Source organism: Zootoca vivipara, chromosome 15, assembly GCF_965207765.1.
Source record: "Zootoca vivipara chromosome 15, rZooViv2.hap1.1, whole genome shotgun sequence".
Taxonomy (NCBI): Eukaryota; Metazoa; Chordata; class Lepidosauria; order Squamata; family Lacertidae; genus Zootoca; species Zootoca vivipara.
Genome location: NC_142598.1, coordinates 18,681,591 through 18,708,477, shown reverse-complemented (window position 1 = coordinate 18,708,477; position 26,887 = coordinate 18,681,591). Strand labels below are relative to the sequence as shown.

General features: G+C 44.1%; 1 protein-coding gene across 2 annotated transcripts in view; it reads left to right on the top strand.

Moving 5' to 3' along the window:
* PAX5 (paired box 5) overlaps positions 1-26,887 on the top strand; it is a 238,193-nt gene that overhangs the window by 9,705 nt on the left and 201,601 nt on the right. Inside the window, exons 1-2 of one of the 2 annotated variants that reach the window (XM_088658492.1) lie at positions 12,738-14,087; positions 21,779-21,944. In XM_088658492.1, coding sequence (XP_088514618.1) covers positions 14,045-14,087; positions 21,779-21,944 — 209 coding nt within the window. In that variant the 5' untranslated portion in view covers positions 12,738-14,044. Of the gene's footprint in view, positions 1-12,737; positions 14,088-21,778; positions 21,945-26,887 lie in introns of those variants that run through there. The other variant, XM_088658491.1, reaches the window with a different exon arrangement.

The window sequence follows — 26,887 nt, the reverse complement described above, 5'->3', positions numbered from 1 at the left end:
TAGCTGTGGTGTTTTATATTCTCCTGCGTCTAGACAAAATGTCTGTACACTAATAGTAGTAGTAGTGTGCATCTGAAGAAGTGTGCATGCACACGAAAGCTCATACCAAAATATAAACTTAGTTGGTCTTTAAGGTGCTACTGAAGGAATTTTTTTATTTTGCTTCGACTCAGACCAACACGGCTACCTACCTGTAAGTAGTAGTAGTAGTAGTGATGGTGATGATGATGATAGTAATAATACTAATACTTTCAATGGGGATAAGCAACCAAACCCCCTCCATGCATCTCCTCTGACGTTCCCCCTTAAATCGGAGGGTTGCGTGAATCTCTCTCCAGCTTTATCTCTCTATGTGTAAAACCGAGCAGGATTCGTGAGGTTTGAGAAAGAACTGTGCAGAAGGAGAGATGTGCTATGCTCTGGATTAGGAGGGGAAAAATAAGCAGTGTAAAGACCAGTGTAAATTCTGCCTACTAAATCAGTGCCGACCAAACCACATATCCTGGGGCACTTTAAAAAAGTTATTTCATCGGAGCATTCCACACGCGCTTGGAAGGCAACAGTCTGGGCACACCCTTAACTTGGGTTGGGAGCACCAAAAGGATTAAATCCATGGGACCTAAGAGATGTGATGGGTCGTAGTGCACATCTCTCTGGCTGAAATCACTGGGATTTAAAGTTGCTTAATGAATGAATGAATGAAAATCGGTCATTAGACTGAAGACTCCATTGCTTTCAATAGGGCTTGGTTCCAAGTTAATGTGTCCAGGCATATTGGTTGCAGAACGTGATCATTATCATTGCTGTTGTTTAGTTGTTCTTGAAGTGCTTCACCTCTCTAGCAGCAGTGCTAGAATGACCGAAGAGACAGAGGGTTTATATACTAACTACAACATCACACACACACACACACACACACACACACACAAAACACACACACACACACACACACACACCCCGTCAGAGGACAAAGCGAGCGCTCTCTCACGCAGTTAAGCCTAAGCACTTGGGCTGAAGCTGTGAATTCCACTAATTTCAGCACGATTGAGGATCTGGGTTCAATAAATAGGACACTGCCTTTAAATCAGCGGTTGCCTGATCCTCGTAGATACAAAGACGCGCGGAATTATAGCCCTCTGAGAACGCATTGTGTGTGTGTGTGAATAAAAACTGGCCCTGTATTTTGTTATAGCAGCTCACACTGAGCATTATTTTGCAAACAGAGAAAGGGTAGAGGGGAAGGGAGGCCCTCCCCCCACTTCGCGATCACGCCCCTAACATCTCTGCTTTCTATTTAGTCGAGTATGTACACGCTATGCGAGCAAAAGTGAAGTCGACAGGCGCTTTAGAATAACTTCGGCATCCTCACCAAATCCCATCTAGCTGTGACAAGCGCATTGGGGAGCTGAGCGGGGGCAGGGCAGGGCAGGGCGTGAGGAATGAAGCCGTGCTATGCCACTTTTACAGCCCCACCACTACCGTATCATAATCCTAAACATGTTTGTTCACAAAGGGGTCTAGGAAAGTATTGGAGGCTTAAGCACGAGCACACAAGTGTGCTGTTCACACGACGTGGACGTTCTTTTCTCGAGGACTTCCAATGCCCAAGGCGTGGATGTAACAACCCCACAAACGAAACTGATATAGGAATGAAAAGACATTGTATTTCGCCATGCTGTGAAAGAGCCCTCTTAGTCTTTTTTTTAATCTGGGGTGACTCATTGACATACAGGTTTCACCCCTTCATACTGTAGTGATGAATGTGCCACGCATGTACTGTATATATTGCGCTTGGGTGTTTGCATTCAGAACTGTGTGTGTGTGTCCCCCCTCTAGGATGTAAGCTATATTGACTTTCTCCCAAGGAAGCTTGTCTGGAATCGGGCTGCACATGAGCATAGCCAGGATATTTTTGGAGGGGGCCAGGCCTTTTACTCCTATAAAAGTGTGCAGAGCACTGGATGTCTAGGAGTTCAGTGGAAATCAATGGGATTTCCCCCCAAGTAAATGTATTTAGGATTGGAGTGTCACTGTTCCCATTGAAATCAGCAAGTGAGGCAAAAATGGATGACACATCTCTCCCTTCTTCCCTCTCTCACAAACACACTCACACACTCTTCTATGACCAAGTCTAAGCAATACCAGGTAAGCACAAAATCCCAGGACCTTGCAGGTAGGAAGCTGCCTAGGTGGAGAGAGGACTCCATCCAAAACCTTTGTTGTGAGGAATGTGGCCCCAGGGTAAGCCAGGAATGTGGACCCAGGGTAAGGTTTGCCAGACTGGAACTCCCCCTGCTGCTAGTTCCATAGGGCTGCAGCAGTGAGTTGCCCACCATCACAAGGAGGATTGGATGGGCTTCTTTTTAGACCAGAAACATTGTTAAAACTGGCACGAGGGACTTGTTCCCCAAGTGGATATTTTGGGAGGAAAGGCCTAGAGGACTCCAGGTTTACAACCCTGGGAATGTGGATAGGCAGAGCTGGAAGGCTCTATTTGCATGCCAACTGAGCAATGGCTAGTGAATTGCTAGCCATTGAGGTCAGATAGAGGTGGTTGCTGCAGTGGGAGGCTGGAGTCCAGGGGTGTTGATGGGATTTGATAGGTGACATTTTAACAAGGATTTTGGTGTTTTGAAATGCACCTCTTTATATTTAAGAGCCCACTGAGGCCGGTGGCCTCTCTGGTCTAATGCTTTTTCTCACGTGGCTAGCCAGATGTCTGTGGTAAGCAGGACCTGAGCACAAAGCACTTTCCCAACATGTTATTCCCAGCAACTGGTATTGAGAGGTGTGTGAGTGTTTTTGTTTCTGTGTGAATGAGGTATATTTCCTCTGACAGTGGAGGTAGAACATACCCATCAGGGCTAGTAGCTATTGATTGATAACATTTTCCTCCTTGAATTTATCTAACCATCTTTTAAACCCATCCAAGTTGGTGGCATCACATCTTGTGAATTCCACAGTTTTAACTATGCACTGCATGAAGAAGTACTTTCTTACTTCACATACATACACCTAAGTGGCTTTTTTAACCTAAGTAAAGCATATACTGAAAAGAACTCATACAGGTGTTTGAAAACACTGATACCACACAGGTATTGGGCTGGGCCTTCCTGCTAATTGTACACTCAGTAGAAAACAGGTATGTCACTCTGTAATGTGTGAAAACAGGCTGCAGAATCCCTTCAGAAGTGATTAAAAACCACTAACAGTTCCATAGGAGCCAACTTCTAGGGGCTGAGGTCCCTTTGGCCCCCATAATAAAATATTTGAGGGGGCTGCCCCCCAAGTTGATAGGCAGTGCCATTCAAATGGTGTGCACACCACATTTTGTGATTGATTGTGCAGGGCGGGGCTTACCTGAGCCCCCCAATATTTTATTCAAATTGGCACCCCTGAACAATGGCAATCTTCTTTGTGCCTATTTCAGAGCAAAATTAGCAAATGAATCTTGCAGCCTAAATTAATTTATCAATCAACTTAAATCCAATGTGTTTTTGATTAGCTGTTTTGTGGGTGGTGGCCTAATGTTGCTGAACTCAACTGATTCAAAACAGAACCTTGAATGTAGTCATTCCCTTTCCTTGCTGAATAAACTGTTATTTTTAATTAATGTCTAGGAACATTCTATTATAACAGCAAAGTGAGGATTTGAAATGCCTAAGGCTGTTGTTGGCCTTATACAGGACACGGGCTGTTTCTCCTAACATGGGAGCAAAATTTAACAGTCCACAGTGAGGTTTAGCTTTAGAAATAATCAGGCATAAACATACTCAGTCACTCTCAGTCTGAACACAAATCAACCCCATGTTTTCTACAGGAAAAAGAGACAGATTTGAGAACTGATGCACATACAATTGCTGCAAATTCCAGCAAGGTGCTGACATGGAGTGGAGGGTAATATGAAATGGTTAGCATTGACTCTGGTGAGAGCATATGGGTGCAGCAAGTTTGTATGGGGAGAGGCGTTCATCAATGACCGGAAGAAAGTGTCCAAGCTTGAATACAAAAGGGAACCATCTTCAAAGGCTGTTGAGCTGGGAAAGGGGGTGGGAGAAATGGGAAAGAAAGGAAAACCCAAGACACTGGTCTCTGTGCCCTGAGAAATCTTTGTGTTGTTTTATTTTCTCTCCCTCTTCCTCACCTAAAGTTCCTTGCAAATGAATACATGTTGAAAATTCACAGCCTGGTCCATATCCCACTCATAACGAAAGCACACTTGAACTTAAGAATACCATTTGACTGTGTTTTGTGGAAGGGGTGATCAGAAGTGATTTTGCAGCCGAAAGAGGCCTAGAGGAAGTCATTCTTATAGTGGGTGTCTCCTCTCAAGGTCCTTGACAAATGCAGTTTGGGGTTACTATGGAGCTGAAAGATCACATTCTGAGACATTTCCTTTCCTTTGTAAAAGTGCCCTTCACCCTCTGTTGTTGTTATTTAAAAACATGCTTCTCTGAGCTTTAGATCTAACTAGGAGTGTCATTTTAGATTTCATTCACACTGTGTGTGTGTGTGTGTGAGAGAGAGAGAGAGAGAGAGAAGGAACAGATTCAGTGGCAACCTTTAAAGAGCACAGGATAGCACCCTGCATTTCAAACTGATGAACTATGTGCTAACATGAGGTATAAAAGTAACATGGCAATGCTCTTAAGACAATTGTTTCTGGCAGTTAGTTTATCCAAGAGCAGGCCTTTGAGTCGTGCTCCCTCTGATAATCCCGTCAAACATACTCTGCACTGCAAGAATCAAACACTGGCTATTTGAAATTATATTCAATATTGAATATTGAATATATTAAATACTTCTGCTGGTTGAAATGAAAAAAAAAATTCCAGTACATTTTAAGACCATTTTTCGGTGAATTTTAAAATGCCTCATAATATCAGTATATCAGCCACACTCCTTTTGTTTAAGTCAGTGGATTTGTGGCTTTGCCATAGGGTATAGGCCCATTTAATGTAACCACAGTAGAAGCCTAGTGAGTCAGTTTACCTGAAATATGTGATTTGTAAGGACAGCCAAGTGGCCTTAAATTTGAGGTGGTGTGTGTGTGCCTCTCTAAATGACATCCCTGGACTTACTCTATGAATGAAACATATGATAAAATAAACAAGTAATTGGTCAAAGCTGCATGTGAGAAAAGCCCACCCCTGATAAAACACACAGTTGGAGGTCTATTTAAACAGTGAGGCAATTGTCTTTCTTGTGTTTCAGACCATATGTGATTATTACCAGAAAAGCTCTTTAAAAACATGCAGCTTGGTTTGTAAATGCCTAGGAGTCAGACCTTTTGGATAGGTTCAAAAGCAGATATTTTCTATGAATCTTATCCATCCCTCCAAAAGGCACCCCCTCACACCCCACCATTACCACAAAAATCAGAAATAGAACTCCCATATACTCCAGGAGAACCCAAGAGCCTCCCTCAAAAGGAAGCAAACTCCTATATACTATCTTTACTCAGAGACAGCACCTACCCAGACCAGTGGGGTGTGGAGTTTGCCTAAAAATGGTCTTTGGCTTGTGCTTCTTCTGGAGAGAGGGACACTCTGCAAACATAATGCATAAAAGCAAACACCCAGAGCACCAGCTTCCCCATTTCCTACCCTGACCATCCAGAACTGTGGTCTTAACCATGGACTGGGCTCTTTGCCTCTCCCGCTGACATCCATTGGAAAACAAATAAGCAAGAATTGGTTAAAGGGCTACAAAGCCATCCCTGAACTTTATGTGCACACAAACTCCACCACTCTTTTCAAAACACACAGACCGTTCCCAGCACAATGGAGGGGAAACAGGTTATTGGCAGTGGTTAAGGACAGCCGCTGCCCAGTGTATCTGAATGGCTAAGATTTAAACCAGGGGTGTCAAACTCAAATTCATCGGGGGCCGCATCAGCAGTTTGGTCACCCTCAAAGGGCCGGTTGTATCTGTAGGACAATGTGTCCACTCTTTATTATCATAAATTATTGTCACTGCATTCAATTATTACTGTTTTTGTAATAATGTAAGTAATAACTAGCTCTGAAAGCAGAAACATAGTCAGAATAATGGCAAGTAGATATTCAAATGTACAATTATTGTACAATTTATTGAAAAATGATTTTTGGTAACTGCACTGGGTGGTGGAGGCTCGCTAGGGTTTCATGCAGGACCTTTGCAGAGCTACTAGTACCTGGAGATGCTGGGGTCCTTCTGCATGCAGGACATGTTCTGCCAGTGAGCCACCACCCTTCACCAAAGGGACTGGCTGAGGTTGACTCACTGGAGCTGCTCTCCTGGTTCCAGGGTTTAAGGGCCAGAAGTATAAAGCAGCATCCTATGTTTCTGAGGAGAGGGAGAGGGAGAGGGAGAGGGAGGGGAGGAAGGAAGGAAGGAAGGAAGGAAGAAAGAAAAGAGGGAGTGGGAGGGAGAGAGGAAGGAAGGAAGGAAAGAGGTGAGAGAAAGAAGAGTAGGAAATAAGGAAGAGAATAAAGACGGAAAGAAAAAGAAAGAGGGAGAGAAGACGGAAAGGGAGAAAGAAGGAAGGAAGTAGAGGGAAAGAAAGAATAAGAATGAGGGAGAGGAAGAAAGTTGGGAAGGACGGAAGGAAGAAAGGAAGGAAGGAAGAAAGAAAGAAAGAAAGAAAGAAAGAAAGAAAGAAAGAAAAGAGGGAGCAGGAGGGAGAGAGGAAGGAAAGAGGTGAGAGAAAGAAGAGTAGGAAAGAAGGAATAAAGAAGGAAAGAAAAAGAAAGAGGGAGAGAAGACAGATAAAGAAGGAAGGAAGGAAGGAGAGGGAAAGAAAGAATAAGAACGAGAGAGAGGAAGAAAGAAAGGGAAGGGGGGGGGGGTCGCCGCCTTGATTCAGTGCCAGAAAAGAGCGCGAAGGGACCCAGGGGCAAAAAGCATTTCCCCGGCCCCAGCTGTTTGTCAGCGCTTTGTTGGCGCGGCGCTTCAGCAGCAAGGTCCCACTGCTGGGTCCCACTGGCTGGGGCGCTCGGCGGGCCACATGACGAGGTCTGGCGGGCCGGATTTGGCCCCCGGGCCTTGTGTTTGACACCCGTGATTTAAACTGTTCCAGCACCATTTTTGCTGCTAGTATTAATCTGGGCACCATCATCATATGAATGACCTTATGGCATTTACTGAGAATTCTGTGGACGGATTCTGGGCTTCAAACTGCAGGTGAGGGGTGGGTGAGTGATGGTTTTGTTGACCCCTGCCCCCACGTAAAAAACAAAACAAAAAAACAAAACAGCAACAGCTCCCGAGGACTGGTGAGCTAAACTAAGTCTTTATCCACGATATGCTAGTTTTCTATGTGCAGGCAGGAGTTGGGGCGGGGCGGGGCTAAACTTGTGTGAAAGTGTTAAAAAATGCAGTCCTTTCACTATCACCATTTTAAGCTGCAGTCCTAAAGAGTAACCTGGGAACTAAGTGGGAACGTCTGAATAGAGGCGCTTAGGATCCTCGCTGTCTTCCGGTCGACCCTCTAAATCTGCGTACCTTTTCGAGCAGCTCTTGTCAGTCTGATCATTCTTGGGGATGGATGCTTGATGGATGGGTGGATGCCCATCAGAAAGAGAGATAACTGTGTGTGCGTTTGTCCCGATTTCCACTGGCAGCAAGGGGCCAAGAAGAAGTCACACTTGTGACGCCTAACCAGAGGAAGTTCTGTCCGTCAGATAAGCCAACTTTGGCTTCTGACACCGCCCTCTTTCGTCCCCCTACCCCTCTCCCTATGGGCTCTCATTTCGCCAGCACTTCAGCGTCTCCCCAGGGCGACTCGCCTCTTACGATTTCCGCGGAATTCGCTTCCAGATCAGGACGATTAGGATCGCAGCTTGGTGCGCCCTCGACCTTCCTCAGCTATCGATCTTTGCGCGCACCGTGGGGCAATTAATTCTGGAAGTACTCTAGAAAGAGAGCGGGGAACAGGGCCTATTTCGAAGGCCACGCGTTAGGAGTGAATTTCCCCACCGCCTCACAAACAACAGCCCTAGATCCTGGGCTTGCTCATTGCCAGGCAGACTCTTAGTGGTGGGACGCAGAAGGTTCTCGCGCTCATCCTCGCTAACTGGGAAAATGGGGCTGTTTTTCCATCCTTGCATTGGATGGGCCGGCCGGCGGGGAAGCAGCAGCATCTTTGCTGGGAATGTCCCATTCTGCCAAAGCCTCGTGACCTTTGCTGCCGCTTTTCGCAAAGTTTGGAGCTCTCCCCGCTTGAGATCTGCTTGAGAAAAAGGAGCAAAAGGTTTAAGAGCTTCTCATGTCGCTGCGCACAAAAAGGTCTGTCATCAGGCCTCCTCGCACACAACGCTGCTCAGTTACAGCAACCCGAGATATCAAGAGCACCATGTTCAATAGGCCAACCTATAGATGGAGGAACACCACTGCATGGTGGGGAAACGTGCGCACAAATTGGGGGCCTTGCTGTCCACATTTCACACAAGGTTTTTCAGTGATCCTTTTTGCTTGCGTCTTTGCTAGGTGTATGCGTTACATTTTTGTGTGTCAAGACATACTGTGAATTGTACGCTTTGGTAACAACTCTTTGTTCAGACGACACAGAAATGTAGCCTGTGTTTCTTTGCTGAAGGAACCCTTCCGAAATCGCCACACTATTAACTGCAGCTGTAGAAAGAGAGGCATCCTGGGAGGACAGTGTAGTTTTTATTTTATTCTTAAAGGAACTCCCAGACATGACTGCAGCTGAGCAAGAGGCATTCAGATCCAGCTCTGTTAGAGTCATTGGGGGGGGGGGGGTTCTTCTGATTTCCAAGGATGGGTCGTATCGACGTAAAACGATACTTAATGTTTTTTGGCATGCAATCTGGGAGTGACTGTGCCTACGGCCGCAAATATTCACCTGTGCTCCTGTAGCAGATACGAGTGCAAGGATGTATTCAACTAAACGCAGTACACTGCTAAGTGTGCATTTACGATGCTTTAATTAGGTTCAAACGCCCATTAATACAAAAAACTTATATTACATCTCAGTGATAATGCTATGCTATCTTGAGCGTGTACGTGTGTATACTATGTGAAAACAGGGGAAATATAAAATGGCAGTTATACAAGACATAAGCATATTCACATATAGAAGGCCATGAAGGTTGTATAGGCGCAAGCACGTCATATGACACCTTGAGTCATATGACCAATATTGCTCTGTGTGTTTTCCATCACGTGTACCACAATGTTTTAGGTGCAGACACTGTTATGCCTATTGTATTACAGTAAATACAGGACAGCAAAACAAATTTGCGTCTGAATGTGTGTTCACACATATCCAGGCATAAAAACAGGCGCTGTCTCCATTTGTCTGTAGCTCACTGCGAAGCACTTGCACTTGGAAGCAAATCTCATTAATTAATTTCTGTGGAACTTCGGCGGTGCATTCGGATCCTAACGATGTTCATGCAGAAGGAATTCATTTTATTTCTTATTTGGGGTTTTAGTAAGTCTTAACCCCTTAACAATATACCTTAACATGGCTGTGCGTTGTTCCCCGCTTGGAGGGCGCGCGCCTGTATTTCTATGCACATAGGAATATTTTCAAAATATTACCGACAATGCACGGAGATCCAGTCCTCGCGTTTTTATTTTGTTATTTTCCCCACAAAGTAGAATGACAAAGAGCATAGTTACTTAGTTCTACCATGCATATGAAACCATATCCGGTAATAACTGTACATTTCATGAATTCTGAATAAAGCAGGCGAAAAGACCGTATCGAGTCACTTTAGGGCGGCGAATCATGTACTATTTCTAAAGCCAAAGAGAAGAGCGAACGAGCGGTTGCTCCCTATATTTAATGATCCTTATCTCGCTTCTCTCATTTTGAAGCCCGCTTTATAAAAGGGAACACTCTGATTTTATATCTCTCTCTGTGTAGCAACAGTTTTAAAAACAATCGCAATAGGGTTTTAAAAATAAAACAGACTTAAAATGCTCACACACCCATCTTAATGGGGTTTTACTAAAATGCAGACCATGACAAGTGGGACTCATTTCCTACTGGAGGAGGAACAAGTTCAGGACTGGGCGACTAGTGAAGGCCTTTCGTTGCGCCCAGGGCACGAGTGGATCGCGTCCTCTGCCTCAACCGCCCGCGTCAGTGGCTAGGGCAGCCCTGAGGCCTCTTGCGAGACGGGTTTCCCCGGCTGTTGATGGGAGTTCAATGGCAAAATCGATGAGGTCGGACTTGGCAGGTGGTGAGACGGAAGGAGACGCGCTTGGAATTACGGGCGGGCAGCGGCGTCTCCAGGCGAACCCAAGATCCTCCCTCAAAAGTGGGCGAACTTTCCTAACCTCTGATGAAAGGAAACAAGTTCCTTTCCCCGAGCACCAGTGTCCCAGCTCCTCCCCACACACCCCACTCCATTCTCCGCGCCTGGGGAGGACGTTCTCGAGGCTCCCTCTATGGGGACCGAAGGAACACAAGGCTGGAGCTGAGAGAGGCCTGCAGATGCTTGGCTGATGCTCTTCATCTTCAAGAAAGGGGCGACACAAAACACATTTTATTCTCCAACACACATGTAAGTGTGCTCTTATTCCAGGTGTACCAACTTGAATAAAACATTGGGAGGGGGGTAGGTAAGCCCCGCCCCGCATAATCGATCACATGCACGCACACTATTTGAATGGCAATGCCCATCAACTTGGGAGGGACCCGTCCAGGCCCCCTCAAATATTTTATGGGGGTTCAACTACACGCAACGCAATCCTGCAAGTCTCACACCTTGTGCACAGGATTGCAGGCATAGACACACGTTCGTACACAGGCAGTTCTTTCAGTCAGAAAACATTATTATACACAAATGCCAGGGCACGAGGAAGTACAGAGACATTTTCTAAGGCCTGGTTCACACATGCAGCGGGCATCAGCCTCCTACATGACGACACCTGATGGCTGACGTCTGAACGCATAAAGAGACTCCGTAGAGAAGCATCCTGACGCGGGGCGGAAAGTGAAGCCTCGTCTGCGGTGATTAATGTGCGATAGCCAATCTTCACCTCCTGAAAATAATGGCTCGACGTGGCAGCTAGCAAGGAGGAAAACAAACCTTTCAGAGGCTTATAAATGTAAGCAAACATTTTAAGATACATCTCTCTCTCTCTCTCTCTCTCTCTCTCTCTCTCTCTCTCTCTCTCTCTCTCTCTCTCTCTCTCTCTCTCTCTCTCTCTCTCTCTCTCTCTCTCTCTCTCTCTCTCTCTCTCTCTCTCATACACACACAATCACACATTTCCACCTGAACGAGGAAACGGAAGCTTTCAATGTTGGGGAGCCGGGGCGGAAGGTTTCTTCTCCCGCACAAAAAGGACAAGCCTTGAATAATGGGGACAGGAAGGAAAGGGACAAATGAAATGCACAGGCCCACTGCCTAGCCTTAATGAGCAGGCCACTCTCCCTTTCTCTTTCACCTCTCCCATATTGTGTTTTGATCAGGCCCGTCGAGACCCTTCGCAACCCCAAGTTCAACTCCCGCCCAGCTCAGAAATACATCAAAGCCCGCATTGACCCCACTCTCTGCTTCCGCGTGTGTGACGGCTCCTGCATTTTGTTAGAGATTTCACTTTTGCTGGAGAAAAGAACGAAACAAAAGCTTGTGTGTGTGTGTGTGTGTGTGTGTGTGGTGTGTTTTTGCGCGCACGGCCTCGTGACAGCCGAGGGAGCAGCAATCTTATATGCGCTGATTTGGGTTTCACGGAATCGCTTGTATTCAGCGGGATTTACTTCTGAGGGTCAGATTCCACGGGCTGCAATCCTAAACGCGTTTACTTGAGCGTAAGCCCTCACTGAGGGCAGTACTTCTGCATATAGTCAGGCTTATGAGGGGCTTTACTGATTGATACACGCACTCCTGCACTATCTTTTCCCCACCCCCCACCCCCAGGTGCCTTCATCAGCCCTCTAGTTTCTTACAGGCCCACAGTCGCTTGGGGCGCGCAAACACACAGCCCGCCATCCCCTCCAGTTTGTCAATGAATCCGCCTCCCCCGCGGGGCTCCGCCCGCTGCCCTTGCTGACTGCTCCGCCGCTGGCTAATCAGGCGCCTCCTCCCCCACCCCCGCGTTCGCTTCGCCCCCCTCCCTTCGGAGCTCCCAAGCGCCGCAGCCAATGCGCGCAGGGCCGTAACTTTACTTTTCTGATTGGAGGCCGAGGAGCTGAGTGACGGGCTGGCCCGGCGGCAGCGGCCGGCAGCACTTGCCCTCCCTGCCTCCTTCCCTCCCCCTCCCCTATCGCGGGATCCCAGCAGAGGCTGAAGCCCCCCGCAGCCGCTGTCCACATGAAACTGGGTCCTGAAAGCTGCTTTCGCCGAGAAGCGCGCTTCTCCGCTGTGGAGGGGGAGACACGCTGAGGAAGAGAGAGCTAGAGAGCCGCAGGACTGTGACGGCCGGCCGGCCGGCCGAGGAGTAGCGAGCGAGCGCGGCGCTCCTGAGCAGATGAGGAGAGATTTCCTGAGGCGCCTGGAGCTTGAGCGCCCAGGTGTGTGTGTGTGAGGGAGAGAGAGGGGGGGGGGAGCGCAAGTGCGCGCGCACGGGGTGGGTGAGGGGACCCTCCCGCGAGAGCTGGCCAGGTGAAGACACACGCGCGCACACACGCCAGCAGCATACAGACGCGCAACTAGAGCCAGCTCCCTTCGCGCTCGCCAGAGAGAGAAAGGGAAGCTCCCTCCGCAGCCTGAGGCGGGAGAGCGCACGCGCGCGCTTGGCCATGGGAGAGCCGCGACGCCGGGCGCCCGAGGAGCGCGGCAAACTTTAAGCGCGCGCGGAAGTGGGCGCGTGAGGTGGCGAAGCGCGCCGCGAGCAAAACGCCGCCTCCCTCCCTCCCTCCTTCTCTCTCTCTCTCTCTCCTTGTCGCGCGGCGGGGATGCCGCTGGCAGGCTCCAGCCGCCGCCGCCGCCGCTTTCTCCTCACCTCCTCTGGCGCCTCTCCAAGCCCAACTTCCCGCCAACTTCTGGGGCTCTGAGGGCGCCCGGCGGACGGAGGTCGTCGCTCGCGCCTGCCCGGTTGGGGAAACGAGGAGAAGCGAAAAACGGACTTCTTTCCTCCGCTGCTCGACGCCGCGCGGTTCTTGTCAGGACTTGGGACGCCCGCCGAGCGAGACACAGATACATACACGCTGAGGGAGACACCTGTCCGTAGCCTTCGCGCCCTCTCTGGGAAAGAAGCCATCACCTCAGAGCCGACGCCGGAGCGGAGACCTCCAGCTTGGCTTGCCGGCTGAGGAGACGGAGGAGGACGACGAAGGGGGACCCGCTCGCCCCCAACGCACCACCTCGCCTCAGACAAAAGACTGACCCGGGGCACTTCCCGCACCCTGAGGTAGCCCTTGCCTTCGTCGCGGTGGTGAAAAAGAAAGGAGATGCCTGTTGAAAAGTAGCCCCCGTGGATCTTGGCAGCTGACCCGTCCCTGCCCGCTTCTCTTCCTCTGCCTTGGACGACCTCAGACTTGAAGAAGCGCTGGACTCAGCTGCCTGTGTGGAGACTCTTCCCCCGAGCTCCTCTTCATCTTCATTTCCCCCCTTTCTTTTTTCCCCTTCTGTATCACCGGACGGGATTCATGGCTTTTTCCTCCTGGAGGTGGGAGAAATAAGGCTTCCTCCGCTGCCGCGGAAGCCCGAGCCTCGTCGGAGCCCGGAGGCGGCCGAGCCTGGCCAGGGGGACGCGGGGGGCGGGGAGGGGGGAAGGGCGACTTCGCAGCGGCGGCGGCGGCAGCAGCGGCGGCGGGGCCCGGCGAGCCCCCCCCCCCGAGCCCCTTCCGCTGCAAAGGAATAACTTCCGCGAGGATTGCCGTGGTTCTTGGGCTCTCGGCTCCGAGGGAGATCTTCTTGCCTTTTTGAAGTCGTGCGGTGTTTTGTTTCCAATTTGTATCCAAACAACATTACTGCGAGCAACCCTCTACTTGACCTTTCCACTCGAAAAAACAAACAAACTAACCACCCTTGCCTAAGACAAAACAAAACAAAAAGTGATCCCAGGGAGTTTAGCTTAAGGTGATCTGAAAGCAAAAACAAAACAAAACAAAAGCCTCGAGCTCCGTGGATCGGCTGCCCAGATGGAAATACACTGTAAGCACGACCCGTTTGCAGCGATGCATAGTAAGTAGAGGCGGTTGGTTCCATTTCTCTCTGTCTCTCCCTGTCTCTCTTTCTCTGGCGTAGGAGGATTGAGCTCGCCGCCGTGCCTTTCTTTGCCCCGCTCCCCGAAGCTGCCGCCCCGTGTTTATTGGTTTAACTGGGAGGTGTGGGAGGGAAGGAGGAACGGGCTGCGGGGTCAGGGATGCTTTTGGGCATTGCTAGGGAGGCACGACGACGGTATTTGACCTGCTCTTGGCAGCCAGGAGGACGAGGGCAGAGCAGGAGGGAGCGAGCGGGGCGCTTGCCCGGCTCGCAGCCTCTTCTGTCCAGTTTGTTCCCTTTGTGGTTTCAGAGGAGTTAAAGCAAAGCAAAACAAAAGAGCCACACGGACATCCTCCTCTCTCTGCACAAACACATGTCTTGGGCCACAGTATGTAGGGAATGAATGGAAAGCGTTCTCCCTTTTGCTTTAGGACATGATCCAGCCAGAGCGAAACATTTTCGAAGTCCAAGTGATTTCAGTGGGAGGGTTTGAAGCATGTGCTCTAACTCCTCCTTCCAGCGCTGGGGAACTTAAGAACAGGTTCTCTTCGATTGGGTTGTGTTCTGTTAAAGCATCGTCACCATAATTATAGTAATCATAATAATAATCACTTAATAATGATGATGATGATGATGATGATAATAATAATAATAATAAATTCAGCTGAGAGTAGACTTACCTTTGTCTCCAACGCAGATTAAGTTAGTCCAGGAAACGAAAGCCAGAGCTTGAGCAAAAGAGCAGCTTCTAATATAACAGGCATCCCTATCTATCCTAAATGCATTTACTCGCAGGTAAATAGCATTGATTTCAAAATTGCTTACTTTTGCATAACGAATCTACCCAGCAGGGTGTTCATATGCATGTCTACACAGAAATAAGCCTCACTGAGTTCCATAGGGCTTACTTTCAGGTAAGCGTGCATAGGATTGTATCCTTACAGTATTTTTTTTAATCTATAGGAACCTTCCACAAGCAGGTTTTCATTATTATTATTTTTAAACTATATTTCCCCCCTTTCCTCCACCCACTTCTGTTTTTGTGTGTCTGACTTTCTCTCTGTCTTTGTGTGTCTTTTTCAAAGTTCAGGGTGGCCCTACTTGACTTCCCCCCTTCCTGTTTATTCTGCAGTTATGCATGGGAGGGAGAAAACGCCTAAGAAAATATAATCACAACGACAGTGACCACCAGATTATTTTAACGCCTTTCTAAATAAAAAAACTCATTCCGTATATAAAATGCAAACTTGGATTTAAGAGTCACATGACCCCACAAAAGAATAAAAAAAGTTTTGTCTGTAGTATATTGTTGGCAATGTTTATTTAACACAAGTTTTAGAAATAAAAATGACCAGCAGTTTTAAAATGCTGTATAAGGATAGGATTTGTTCTCCCTTGAAAATTATTTTTAAAAGGCAAATATGTGACGACTGAATAAGACAGGATCTTTAAAAGGGCCTTAAATATTGGAAGTTGGCTGTTTAAGTTAGCAAGTCGTATGTAATGTGTTTGCTTGAGATTTGTTGTGCTTGAGAGGGCTAGAGATTTATCCATTAACACAATGTTATGTGAAATGACATCTTCTCTCATGGTGAGTTAAACGCCGGATTAGATCCAGAGATTTCAAGGAAATATAGGGTAGAACTAATCGCATTTCCCTTATGCACAAGGGCCTTTTAGCCAAAACGGATTTTCTTTTCTAGAAAAAGGGGTGGTGGAAATCCATGTGCTCTATTTATCTATTCATCCATCCATCCGGCGGCGAGATGGATGTGATCTATATATCTATTCATCCATTCCCTCCCCAATAAAACAATTTCATACTAGATCATTGGATGCATGCAGAAAGCACAACGCAGGGCAGACAGGCTGGAAAGTACGGTATGCAAGAGCCGTCACCTACAGAGAAAAGTGGTAGAGGAACACAACCTCCAGAGCTGAAATTGTCTGGAAAGGTTAAGGCTACTGATGCGCGCTCGCTCAGCCCTGCATCGGAGGGGAGAGGCTTTAAAATAAGAACATCAAAAGGGTCTTCTCTTTTCTCCCTCCCTCTCCCCCCCCTCTCCTGGAGTTGCCTTTGTGCTTATTTGAAGAGAGAGAGAGAGAGAGCGCATATGCGTGGAAGCTACCAGGGGACTAGGGGTTTCCTCCATTAACCTAAATAATGATAAATCGATAACTTCTTCAGGAATTTTAGAAGGAAAACAAACGCGAAAAAGGGAGAGTGGAGGGGGTGGGGGATAGGACCCTCACCCACCGTCTTATACTTCCCCACCACCCCCAGTCCCTTCACGATCATGTTATTTTAAAGCTGCGCCGTCAAAAAGAAGCCAGTTGTTGCTCTCGTTTCCCAAAGTAGCGGGTGGGAAATGTGACTGATATCTTTACTGGACATTAACACCAGCGCGCTCCTTTCTGCCAGGAAACGTATTTTGTTCTGCAAGAGGCGCCAGAAACTTCGGTTCAAATGCACAGAAGGGAAAAGAGCCCTCGCAGTTTCCTCCCTGCCCATCCAGAAGAATCGCCTTCTAAATCAGACACAGCCTTTGATTATAAAGGAATCCATAGTAGTACTAGAAGAATCTGTTTCCTAGGAATCTGTTTTAGATTCGCTTCGAACCATGGCAGCACTGGGCGCTAGATTAGCATTCGCTTCATTGAGGGAACTCCCTGGAAATATAAACACGGAAAGGGCTCGAAAGCCGTGCGCAAAAAGACACCAAAATCCCCTCCGGAAAAATCTGATGGATGCTAGTGGAGGTCTTTATAACAGCCTCGATATATGTTTTGGTCCCGGGTGGGTGGGTGGGAGGAAACACACGTTTTCTCACGTTAACCACCAGCAGGGTCAAAACACACAGGCAGGAGAAAACCTTCACGCCCCGTGCTACATTGTAGCAGCATCTTGAGGGGAAAACCAGACCTTTGTAGGTGGACAGACAACCAGGAAGGAGTGAGCCTGCCTGCCTGCCTGCATACAACCTTGTCGTTTCTCCGACTCCCCCTCTGTGTTCCGTTATGGTAGTTCGCATCCTTACTCATAATTCACTGTGCATATTTTCTACATAGATTAAACTAGTTGATAGTCGGAATTTTAAATCGCACGTTTCCTATACTCGATGCATTAGCTTGAGCTGAGCTGACTTTTCAATTAGCATGATAGAGCTGGGCAGGCTTGGGGGAAGAGACATTTCAGTTACTTCTGGTTAACGAGGAGATTAAAACTGGACAATCTCTCCGAGCTCACCACCCATCATATATGAAGAAAACTTTTTCTTCTCTTGGTTGCCGCTTCCTTCCATATAAAGTTTTTTTCTCTTTTAACTCAGTATTCGGTCATTCGCTCTCGACGCCAACAGTTAATGTACGTCTAAAGGCACATTGAAACACGGTCAGGTTTTGCAGACGGAAGAAAGGGCATCTGGGGGTGTTGATGTTTCAAATGACGTCCTCTGTGATGGCTCCTTCAAATTATGGAGAGCTCCCAAGCCAAAAATCTCATTTGCACCAATATTTGCCACCCCATCTGCAATATATAATAAGCCTTGCTCTCTATAGTGTGCATAGGAAGGCTGGAGTGCGTTGAGAAAATGAAAATTAAGAGAATAAATTATTCGGAATTATAGGCATTAGTGTGTGTGTGTGTGTGTGTGTGTGTGTGTAGCTAATAGTTGATCAACATAAGAGATACTTTTGAGGATGGACTACAGATCAGCCTCTGCATATGATCAAAATGAACCCCCCTCCAATGGACCAGATAACCAGCTGGACCAGATAATGCCGGAGAGAGTTGAGGCTTGGACGTGCCAAAATAAAATCATGTACAATAGCCAAAAAGAAAAAAAAATGAATTTCAAAACGTCCCATCTAGGCCTTTATGAGTGATCTTACCTTAAAAAAAAACAACCACCAAGTGACAGTGAAACTGAAATAGTGTATTAGATGTTTGTTTATTGATTGCTAATGAGTTTTCACCCATTGGATGCGTGTGCTTGCACCCCGTCGCCCCACATAACCTTCTGTTATCTGTCATGCCCACACTTTAGTCAAGAACCAGCGTTGGCGATTCATCAGTCTTGTAAAACTTTGTATCCAAACAGGCGGACTGACTCATTGTACAGTATGCATAGGTATAGATATTTTTTTCTACTTTTCTTGGCGGTTTAGGAATCTAATCTAATCTATCTATCTATCTATCTATCGTCCTCGAAGGAAGCATGGAATAAAAATATGATCAGTTAAATAAAAACAGCTGCGTAAGACACAGGCACAGCTATATAGCAATACATTTAGCCATGGGTACACATACTTAATTCAGCCTGTTTTGCATGCAGATATCTATTACTGATCACCGGCAAGCACATGGCCAGAAAATGAGAAAGATTCGTGCCGAACTTGCGACACCGGCGCATAGCATCACACACTCTCATACACACGCACACACAGACGCACCCAGCTTCCTTGTGGAAGTTTTTCGAGTAGCTAATTCTATAGCCGACATTTGTTGTTCCAGCCTTACTAAATATCTGCATCCTGATTTCTCCTGGGCAGACCAATTATCCCAAGAAGACAAGGAATCTTATACTGGGCAGAACAACGAAGAATATCTTATAAGAGCTGGGCTAACTTGCATTCTGAGAAAGAACTATCTGATCTTTCTGTATCTCGAGTGTGTCTCATCAGTTCCCTTTCCCTTTCAGAATTAATGCTTTTTATTATTTAAGAAAATTCAAACACCGATAACTTCTATCTGATAATAGAGAATTTCTGCCTGATAATAAGGAAGGCACACACTGCAGCTTCCCCACGGATGGATCGTTTTCTTTTCATTTAAACTAGTTATTCCCTTTCCGTCCCATAATTTTTCCCCAGCTAGTAAGATGACCGACATAAATCCGTAGTCCCCTTTAACTGCCAGCAAGAGACTCAGGAATGACTTGTGCGTCGTTTCCTTAGCCCAGCTTGCACTTTGATGTCACGGGACAACTGCACTTCCAGCCCACCAAGGAAGAGAGTGCAGGTCTGTCAGGATTAACAGCAAACAACCCATCCAGGCCTTGGGTAGGAAATGATCTTTTTTTCTAGCATTCTCCCCAGTCCATATAGCTTTGGAATGGAAACTCTGACTGCCTTCTTACTTCCCTTCATTTTGTACTGGATGAAAACCAAAAGGCTTTAGGTTTGAAATTGGCTATTGTGGGTGGGGAAGAAGGTAATATTTTTGGAAGCAGAGTATCATGTGCTCCTGTCTGTGTCTACTCTCTCTCTCTCTCTGTGTGTGTCTGTTAGTTTTCCTAAAACATCCACTTGTTTCAACTTTCTAACTCATTTTACTATCCTTTAGCATTGAGCTCCTTAGTTTATTTACTTAATCTGCCCCACCCTCCATAAGGACCAAACATTATATACACCCAAGGTCTGTAATTCAGGAAATGTGTTACCTACCTCACCCCTGCAAACCTTTTACAAAGGTGGAATATTAATACATTGTTTGATTTTGCTCCAATCATGTGCACTGTTGGGCTGCTTAAACCTTCAAACATCAATGGCACATCCAGAAGCAATAGCTTTGATTATTAGAATTAAAATGTTCCATAGCCTTAGTGAATCTTTATGCACTAGGATGCGAGGGAATTCTCCCTTCTGTTATCCCCCCCCCCTGTCTGTCTCTGCCTCCCCCCTCTCATAAATCGTCCTTATATTTGGATATTACAGTAACAGTAATCACCTGGTTGCAACTTTGTTGACTTGGGAGGCTACATTGCTTCATTCTTTGCCCTTGCCTAACTAGTTCAGGTGCTCCCAAGTTTGTTAAGTTCAGCAGGGTTTCATTTTCTTTCAGTATTCTTATCTGTTTCAGCTGGGAAGCTGGAACAACTCTACACAACATAACTTCTAAGAGCAGGGATATGCGGCTGTCTAAGTTAACTGATAAATCCGACCCCTTTCCTGGTTGCTGCTATATTAACCAGGATTTTAAATCAATAGAGATTGCATCCAAATGTATAGCTAACCAAGACCTAAAAGTACACAGTCCCTTTGCCTAATTTTGACTTTGCAATTTGTAATCTTTGAGGATTCTTACGCAGCCAGCATAGTGAACAATATTTCTATTAAATAATATTTAATAATGTTAAAGCACATCCACTGGGATAAAAATAATGACTGAAAACCATGTTCTTTCAACAGATGAACCCTTTTAATTTTTTTTTAAAAGCTCCTTCCTTCCTTCCTGGTCCAGACAGTATTTTAAAGCTCAAAATGAAGGCACCAATAAAACAAAGAAAGCAAAAAGTGGACTCACCAAACTTCATTTAAGGGCAGAACATAACTAGTTCAGCTGAAAAATAAAAGATTCAGTTTTTAAAATGATGAGTAGCTACAGTAAGAGTCTGTGCTTGGTTGACCCAAATTATTTTAATAATCAAGTAGTTATTGTGGATTTTTCATATGTCCTGACATACGCCAAAGTTTGACAGCAGTTTATGAATTGGAAAATTATTGGGTTTAAAATAAAAGTGTTTTATATATGTAACTGGTTTGTTTAATACAGAAACGGTTTGCCTTGTCAACTGATTCTGAACAGTTCAAGTCCTCTGTAAATAGAGAGATTAGCTTATTACTTTTGCTCAGTTGTTGCCAATGATGCTGGCTATTACAATTATTTGTTTTCAACATTGTAATTTCTCTATTATAAGTAGTTTGCATGATTAACAATTTGGGAGTTAATTATATTTTCTCAGTTAGCTACATGCCATTATATTTCACACTCATTGATTTTTACCCAGTTAGCTGCTATTCATCTATTTGAGAACCATTTCACAACAGATAGATGTTTCACCCTGCTAAAGGAGAGTAGTGAAAAGACACACAGAGAAAGAGTAATCTATTTAGTTTGTCTGAGCCAGGCTCTGTAGGCTTCTAATATTTATAGAGACTCTTCTACATCCTATCAGCTAGAAGTTATTGACTGTACATACATACATACATACATACATACATACATACACATCTTGAGGACATATCATAATTAAACTGTGATTTTCAAAGTAAAAGTGAATGCTTGGCAAATTTCATCTTTGATTAATTTTTGCTAAATCTGCCCATATTTTCCCTTTATGGGAAAATATTTGGGCCTTATTTTCTAACCAAGTGAGATAGGACCCCTGCTCCTAAGCACTTTTACTGGAAAGTAGGTTTCATTGAGCTTAATGGTACTTAAAAGTGGGTATGCTAAGGATTTTCAGTCTTTATATCCACCCTATCAGTTAGGCATCATGCATGATTTTACATTGCCTGATGATTTCAGGCATTGGCCTAAAAATAACTTTTGAGAGATGGTTTTGCAAATCAGAGGCCTGATTCTCATGCCACACAATCCTGGGTAATTATTGAAGTAATTAGTTACACAAGTGTAAAATTGCTATCAGTGTCAAATTAGGTCTCAGTAAATAACATTGTTCCTCCTCCTCTCAGCAAATAAACCATAGCCATCATTTCAGAAATGGTGAACTGAAACTCTTGTTTAAGAATTTGCCCAGTGCTTGATGGTAGATGGGAATCTATAGCTGAAACTGGCCTTATGTAAGCATCTTCTAAACAGTCACAAAGATGTATTTTTTTCTCTGCTTGTTTTTGTTTTTGTTTTTGTTTCTCCCCATATGTTTCAGGACATGGAGGAGTGAATCAGTTAGGGGGTGTTTTTGTGAACGGTCGACCACTCCCTGACGTAGTCCGCCAAAGGATTGTGGAACTTGCCCATCAAGGTGTCAGACCCTGCGACATTTCCAGGCAACTACGGGTCAGCCATGGCTGTGTCAGCAAAATTCTTGGCAGGTAAAAGGAGATAAGTGAATCTCATTGATTCTTAAAGAGAAAATACCATGCTGTTTGTTATTGGAATGTGTTTTAAAAAACAGTTCAGTTTGTGACTAGGCAGATTCTTGGGAGTTAACCCAATGATGACAAGAATTTCAGAGAAATCCATATCTATCTATCTATCTATCTATCTATCTATCTATCTATCTACAACCAAATCTAGGAAATGTTTTAGAAATAGATCATTGAGAATATATTTAATAAGTTATTGATTATGGAACTAGTTATTATATGCTTCCTACTGAATATGCTGGCAAATCTGTGAGTCATCTCAATACTATGGAAAAGTACTACAGTATTTAGTGAGAGGTACCCTTTCCGTTTCTAAGAAACATTCTGTTTTAGCAATTCAAATAGTAAATAGTTGAGGCACACTCAACAGAACTAAGTAAGCCACATTGAAACCCACCTGAAAACAACAAATGCTCACTTAAAAATCAAGCCATTTTTAGTCAATTAATTATTTAATTTGCATATAATAAAAATCAATGTAATGATTAATAATCTTAATTATTGAGCTTTAAGTGAACCTATCTGTTCACAGTGGAGATGTTCTAACTGTGTAGCAACAGCAGAATAGTAAAAAAAGAAAAAGAAAAAAGAAAAGAAAAGGGTAGCTTCCGTTGTTTCAGTATGTAAAGTACTACTTGACCTAGGCCGAGGAACAGTATGATTGTGGACACAATGATTTTGAGCATGCTATGATATAATGCTCCAAATTTTTAAATAAATTAATCAGGTAGATTAAACTGATGTAACTTGGTTAAGATCATAATAATCAAGTATTGGCTTTTGCAAAGGAGAGTTTGTTAATGTACCATGTTACTCTGCTTCCCATCATATTAATGATACTCTTTTCTTTAGTCACACAAAGCATATACCATAATATATTAGTCTTTAAGGTACTGCCAGGTTCTGTATTGTCTCTCTGTCCACCCATTCCCCAGTAACTTTGAATAAAATCTGGATAGGTTATTTTGTTATCTATCACTTTTGTTTTTCACCTGCCTAACCTAGAAAAAGTTAAAGGTTTTTGGTTGCATTTGAGTAATTTCAGCTGCAATCCAATTCATGCTTTTGTGGAAGTCCCATTGCACATAGTGGGGGTTACTTCTGAGTAACCATGCATAGCTTATAAACAGTATAGTAATACTATACTGTATCTTAAATTTCATTTTCACTACTATGACTTTTGTACTTCCACTGACTTTTTTAATATAAAAAAAGCTATTCATAACCAGTTGTAAAGTGTTGTAGTTAGTGCTGCACAAATACAGTTTCTTTAGAAAGTTGTGCAATTTCACACTAACTAGAGCCAAATTCTCAAGTAATTTTGGTAAATTATGGTTCATTTTTTTTTAATAAGGACGTCTTTCCATCTCACTACAGAAAAAGGAACTTTTGACAATGGGTGCAAAACCAGTCCCATTTATATTAAAATACAAAAATTCTGCAGTAAAATCAAACATTTATAGTGTTCTGTGCATGTGAATCCTTTCAGTATCCCCATTCTCTGTGTGATATCCTCAGAGTCAATAGTGGGATATAGCGAAGGTCAGCAGATACAAGTAGACCTGGATCTTTTCTGTCTTACATCTATTTGACAAAATGTCAGTTCACTGGATTAAAGAGAAGGAGCCTTGATTTTATAGTGCCATGTGTGAAAAGACAAAAAACAAGCCAAAGATGTTCTGCTAACTTTAATGGAAATACTCTTGAGTAAGTAGTTTCAGGACTGGATCCTTAAGCATTCTAATATTGCTGATATTTCTTAAAAGAGGCAAGTTAGGAAACTCAGTGAAAAGCCTATTTAAGACACTGGTAGTGTTACGATTGCACAACTTTTCAGATTTTTGTTTGTGATGCCGGAGCAGGCCAATATGTATGGTCTCATGAATGTTATTTAAGTGCAGTTTCTAAAATTAAGAGTGTCAATGGCAGCAGTCAGTTTCGTGCCATTTTATCTTTGCTACTTCATCCCACCCCAATGGCAGTCACATCAAAGTTTAACTTTTAGCTTACTATTTCTATTAGCCAGTGAATAAAAGTAATAAACAAGCAATTCATTACCAATCAGAAAGAACATGTAAAAGTTTTACTGTTTCTGAATAGATTTGTCATTAGATATATTTGCATTGCTATGGAGCTAAGAATTGGGTTCCAGAGCTTTGTCATTTAAGTTGTCAACAATAAATTGGAATTTCATAGCTCATTATTTTCATAACTAATAATTACAGTTGGTAAAATGTCACTGTAATTGGAGCACTCTCTGTGTGAATATATATATATATATATATATATATATATATATATATATATATATATGGAACTCGCACAGAAAATATGCTTGATTCTACATGTAGGAATAAATATTTCTTAATTTACAACAGTTAAACACTGGCACAAAATAAATAGCAACAGTGGCAAACCTTTCAAAGATGTCAACATCAGCAAATTGTTTCTATATTTAATAGTTTGTTGCTGAGCCATCTTAACTATGATTGTTTAACTGGTACTGCTTGTGAATATAATGGGACCTGTATAGGCAATGCATTTTAGCCCAATAACAATGCCAGCAACTTGAATATGGGTCTAGATTCTTCCCAAGACTTGACATTGCATTCTGGGGCGTTTGGTCTCCTCAGACTATAAATTAAGTTATGAATGGGTGCAGTTTGTCTTATGGTGGTTGTTCACAGCACAAATGAAATTATTAGTCATTACTTCGTTTGATACAAATTTGCTAATTTACCTACCCTAGCATTAGATGAAAATAAGAATTACGGTCTGTTTGAATCACTCAGTAATTCACGATCCGTAGAACCAAATCCACCTATTTTGCTGTACTCTTTGAAGCCCAGAAGCCAATCTGATGCAGAATCCTGTATACTATCATGTTTAAAATATTAGTGACATTTTAACCTAATAGTAAAAAAACAGTGCTCTCAGATCAGGTCTAAACCTGCTTAGTTTAAATAGTGTAATAGCATTAGGTAACACAGGGTTATGGCTTGAACGCTGACCTTTTAATGAGCAAGTCCCTGGTTTAAATCTCACCACTGCCGTTTCACCCGGTGGCTTAAGACAAGCCATTCTTTCTGATCCTCAGGCCCTTGCTATACTTTTTATAGCAATTTAGACTTCACTTCACTTCACATGGTTCAGCCTATTGCAAGCTTCCAGACCATTCTCTGGGTGGGAAAATCAGAATTCAAATCCCTGCTTGGCCATAAAGCTGACTGGGTGTCCTTGAGCCAATCACTCTCTCTGCCTCACCTACCTCATAGAGTTGTTGTGAGGATAAAATAGAAGGGAAAATGGCACCATGTACTGTATGCTGTTTTGAGCTCCATGGAGTAGTGAAATGTAAGATAAAATAAGTGAGAGGTATATATAATAAATAAAAATGATTTCTAAATCAGCTACTGAGGGACAACAAGTGCAAAAGGATATGTAGAAAATCAACTATTTTCCATTGTAAAAATAAAAAGTACTCCTCATAAGCACAGTGACTGATGAGTGGTGACTTTCTTCTTAAGTACTTTTATCAGCCTGGTTCTATTGACTTTGATGAGAAGAATTTAAATTAAAGTTATTTTCCTTAACTGGGTTGAGCTCAGGCATGGCTGATTAAAACAGGAGAGTCCATGAAGGCATATCTTATGCATTATTTTGTCATACAAATGTACACTATTAATTATTTTATGATATTCATTGTATATACAGTGGTACCTCGGGTTACAAACACCTCGGGTTACAGACTCTGCTAACCCGGAAGTAGTACCTTGGGTTAAGAACTTTGCCCCAGGATGAGAACAGAAATTGCGTGGCGTGATGGTGGTGGTGGCTGCAGCAGCAGCAGCGGGAGGCCTCATTAGCTAAAGTGGTATCTCAGGTTAAGAATGGTTTCAGGTTAAGAACGGACCTCCGGAACGAATTAAGTTCGTAACCAGAGGTACCACTGTACATGAAAACTTTGCAGCTTCATTAGACTCAGTGCCATAATTCAGAAGGCTCTAATAGCAAGCTTAATCCAGCCTTCCCCATCCTGGTGCCTTCCAGATGTTCAGAACTACAATTCCCATCAGGCCCAGCCAGCACTGTCTTGTTTCACTAGTATTTCTCAGCTAAAGACTTGTACAACAGACAATTTCTTCAAAAACCCAATGGGAAAACATAAACACAGGATGCAAGCAACCTACATATCCTATTGAAATCAACAGCAAAAGCCTCATAGATTTTAATTGTTCTAGAATCTCACTTCAGTGTCTTGCCAGTGTGGTGAACAAGGATATTAGGCCCTGACAAAGGGCACCCAGAAAGAAGACCCCCAGCTGAAATTGTGTAGTTAAATGAAAATATGATGGGCACCAAAGTGCTGGGTCCAAAATGCAGCCCAAAATTGTATAAATTTATCTTATTTTAATATGATGTGTGTCTGAGCCTTCTGTATAGAAAAAATGATTAATAATACAGATTTATGATATTGCTAGTTAGAGAGGCTTTGGTTGGTATACAAATAATTGGGTTTTCTATGTTGAACCTCTCCTGTTGGGACACTGCTGGTTTGTTATCATGGCTGTTCTCAACAAGTTAGTCCAGAGACCTTGATAGTCTTTACTCTAGTCTACAGTAGCTGAGCATTAGACTCAAAGGGTGTACATTACCTAAATTTTGTGTAATGTAACCATGTCCATTTTACTGGTGCCTGGTAGTGCTTGGTAGATTCATCTTTCATTTGCATCAGTAAATTGCAATGGGATACTGAGGAGAATGGTAGTTTAACGGTAAAGGCAGTAGTTCAAAAATTCTCCCTACCCTGAAGATAGCATCTAGGAAAAATGTGTTTTAATTTTTGCCCTTCACAATTATGAAGAAAAAGGATGTAAAAAAGGAGAGAA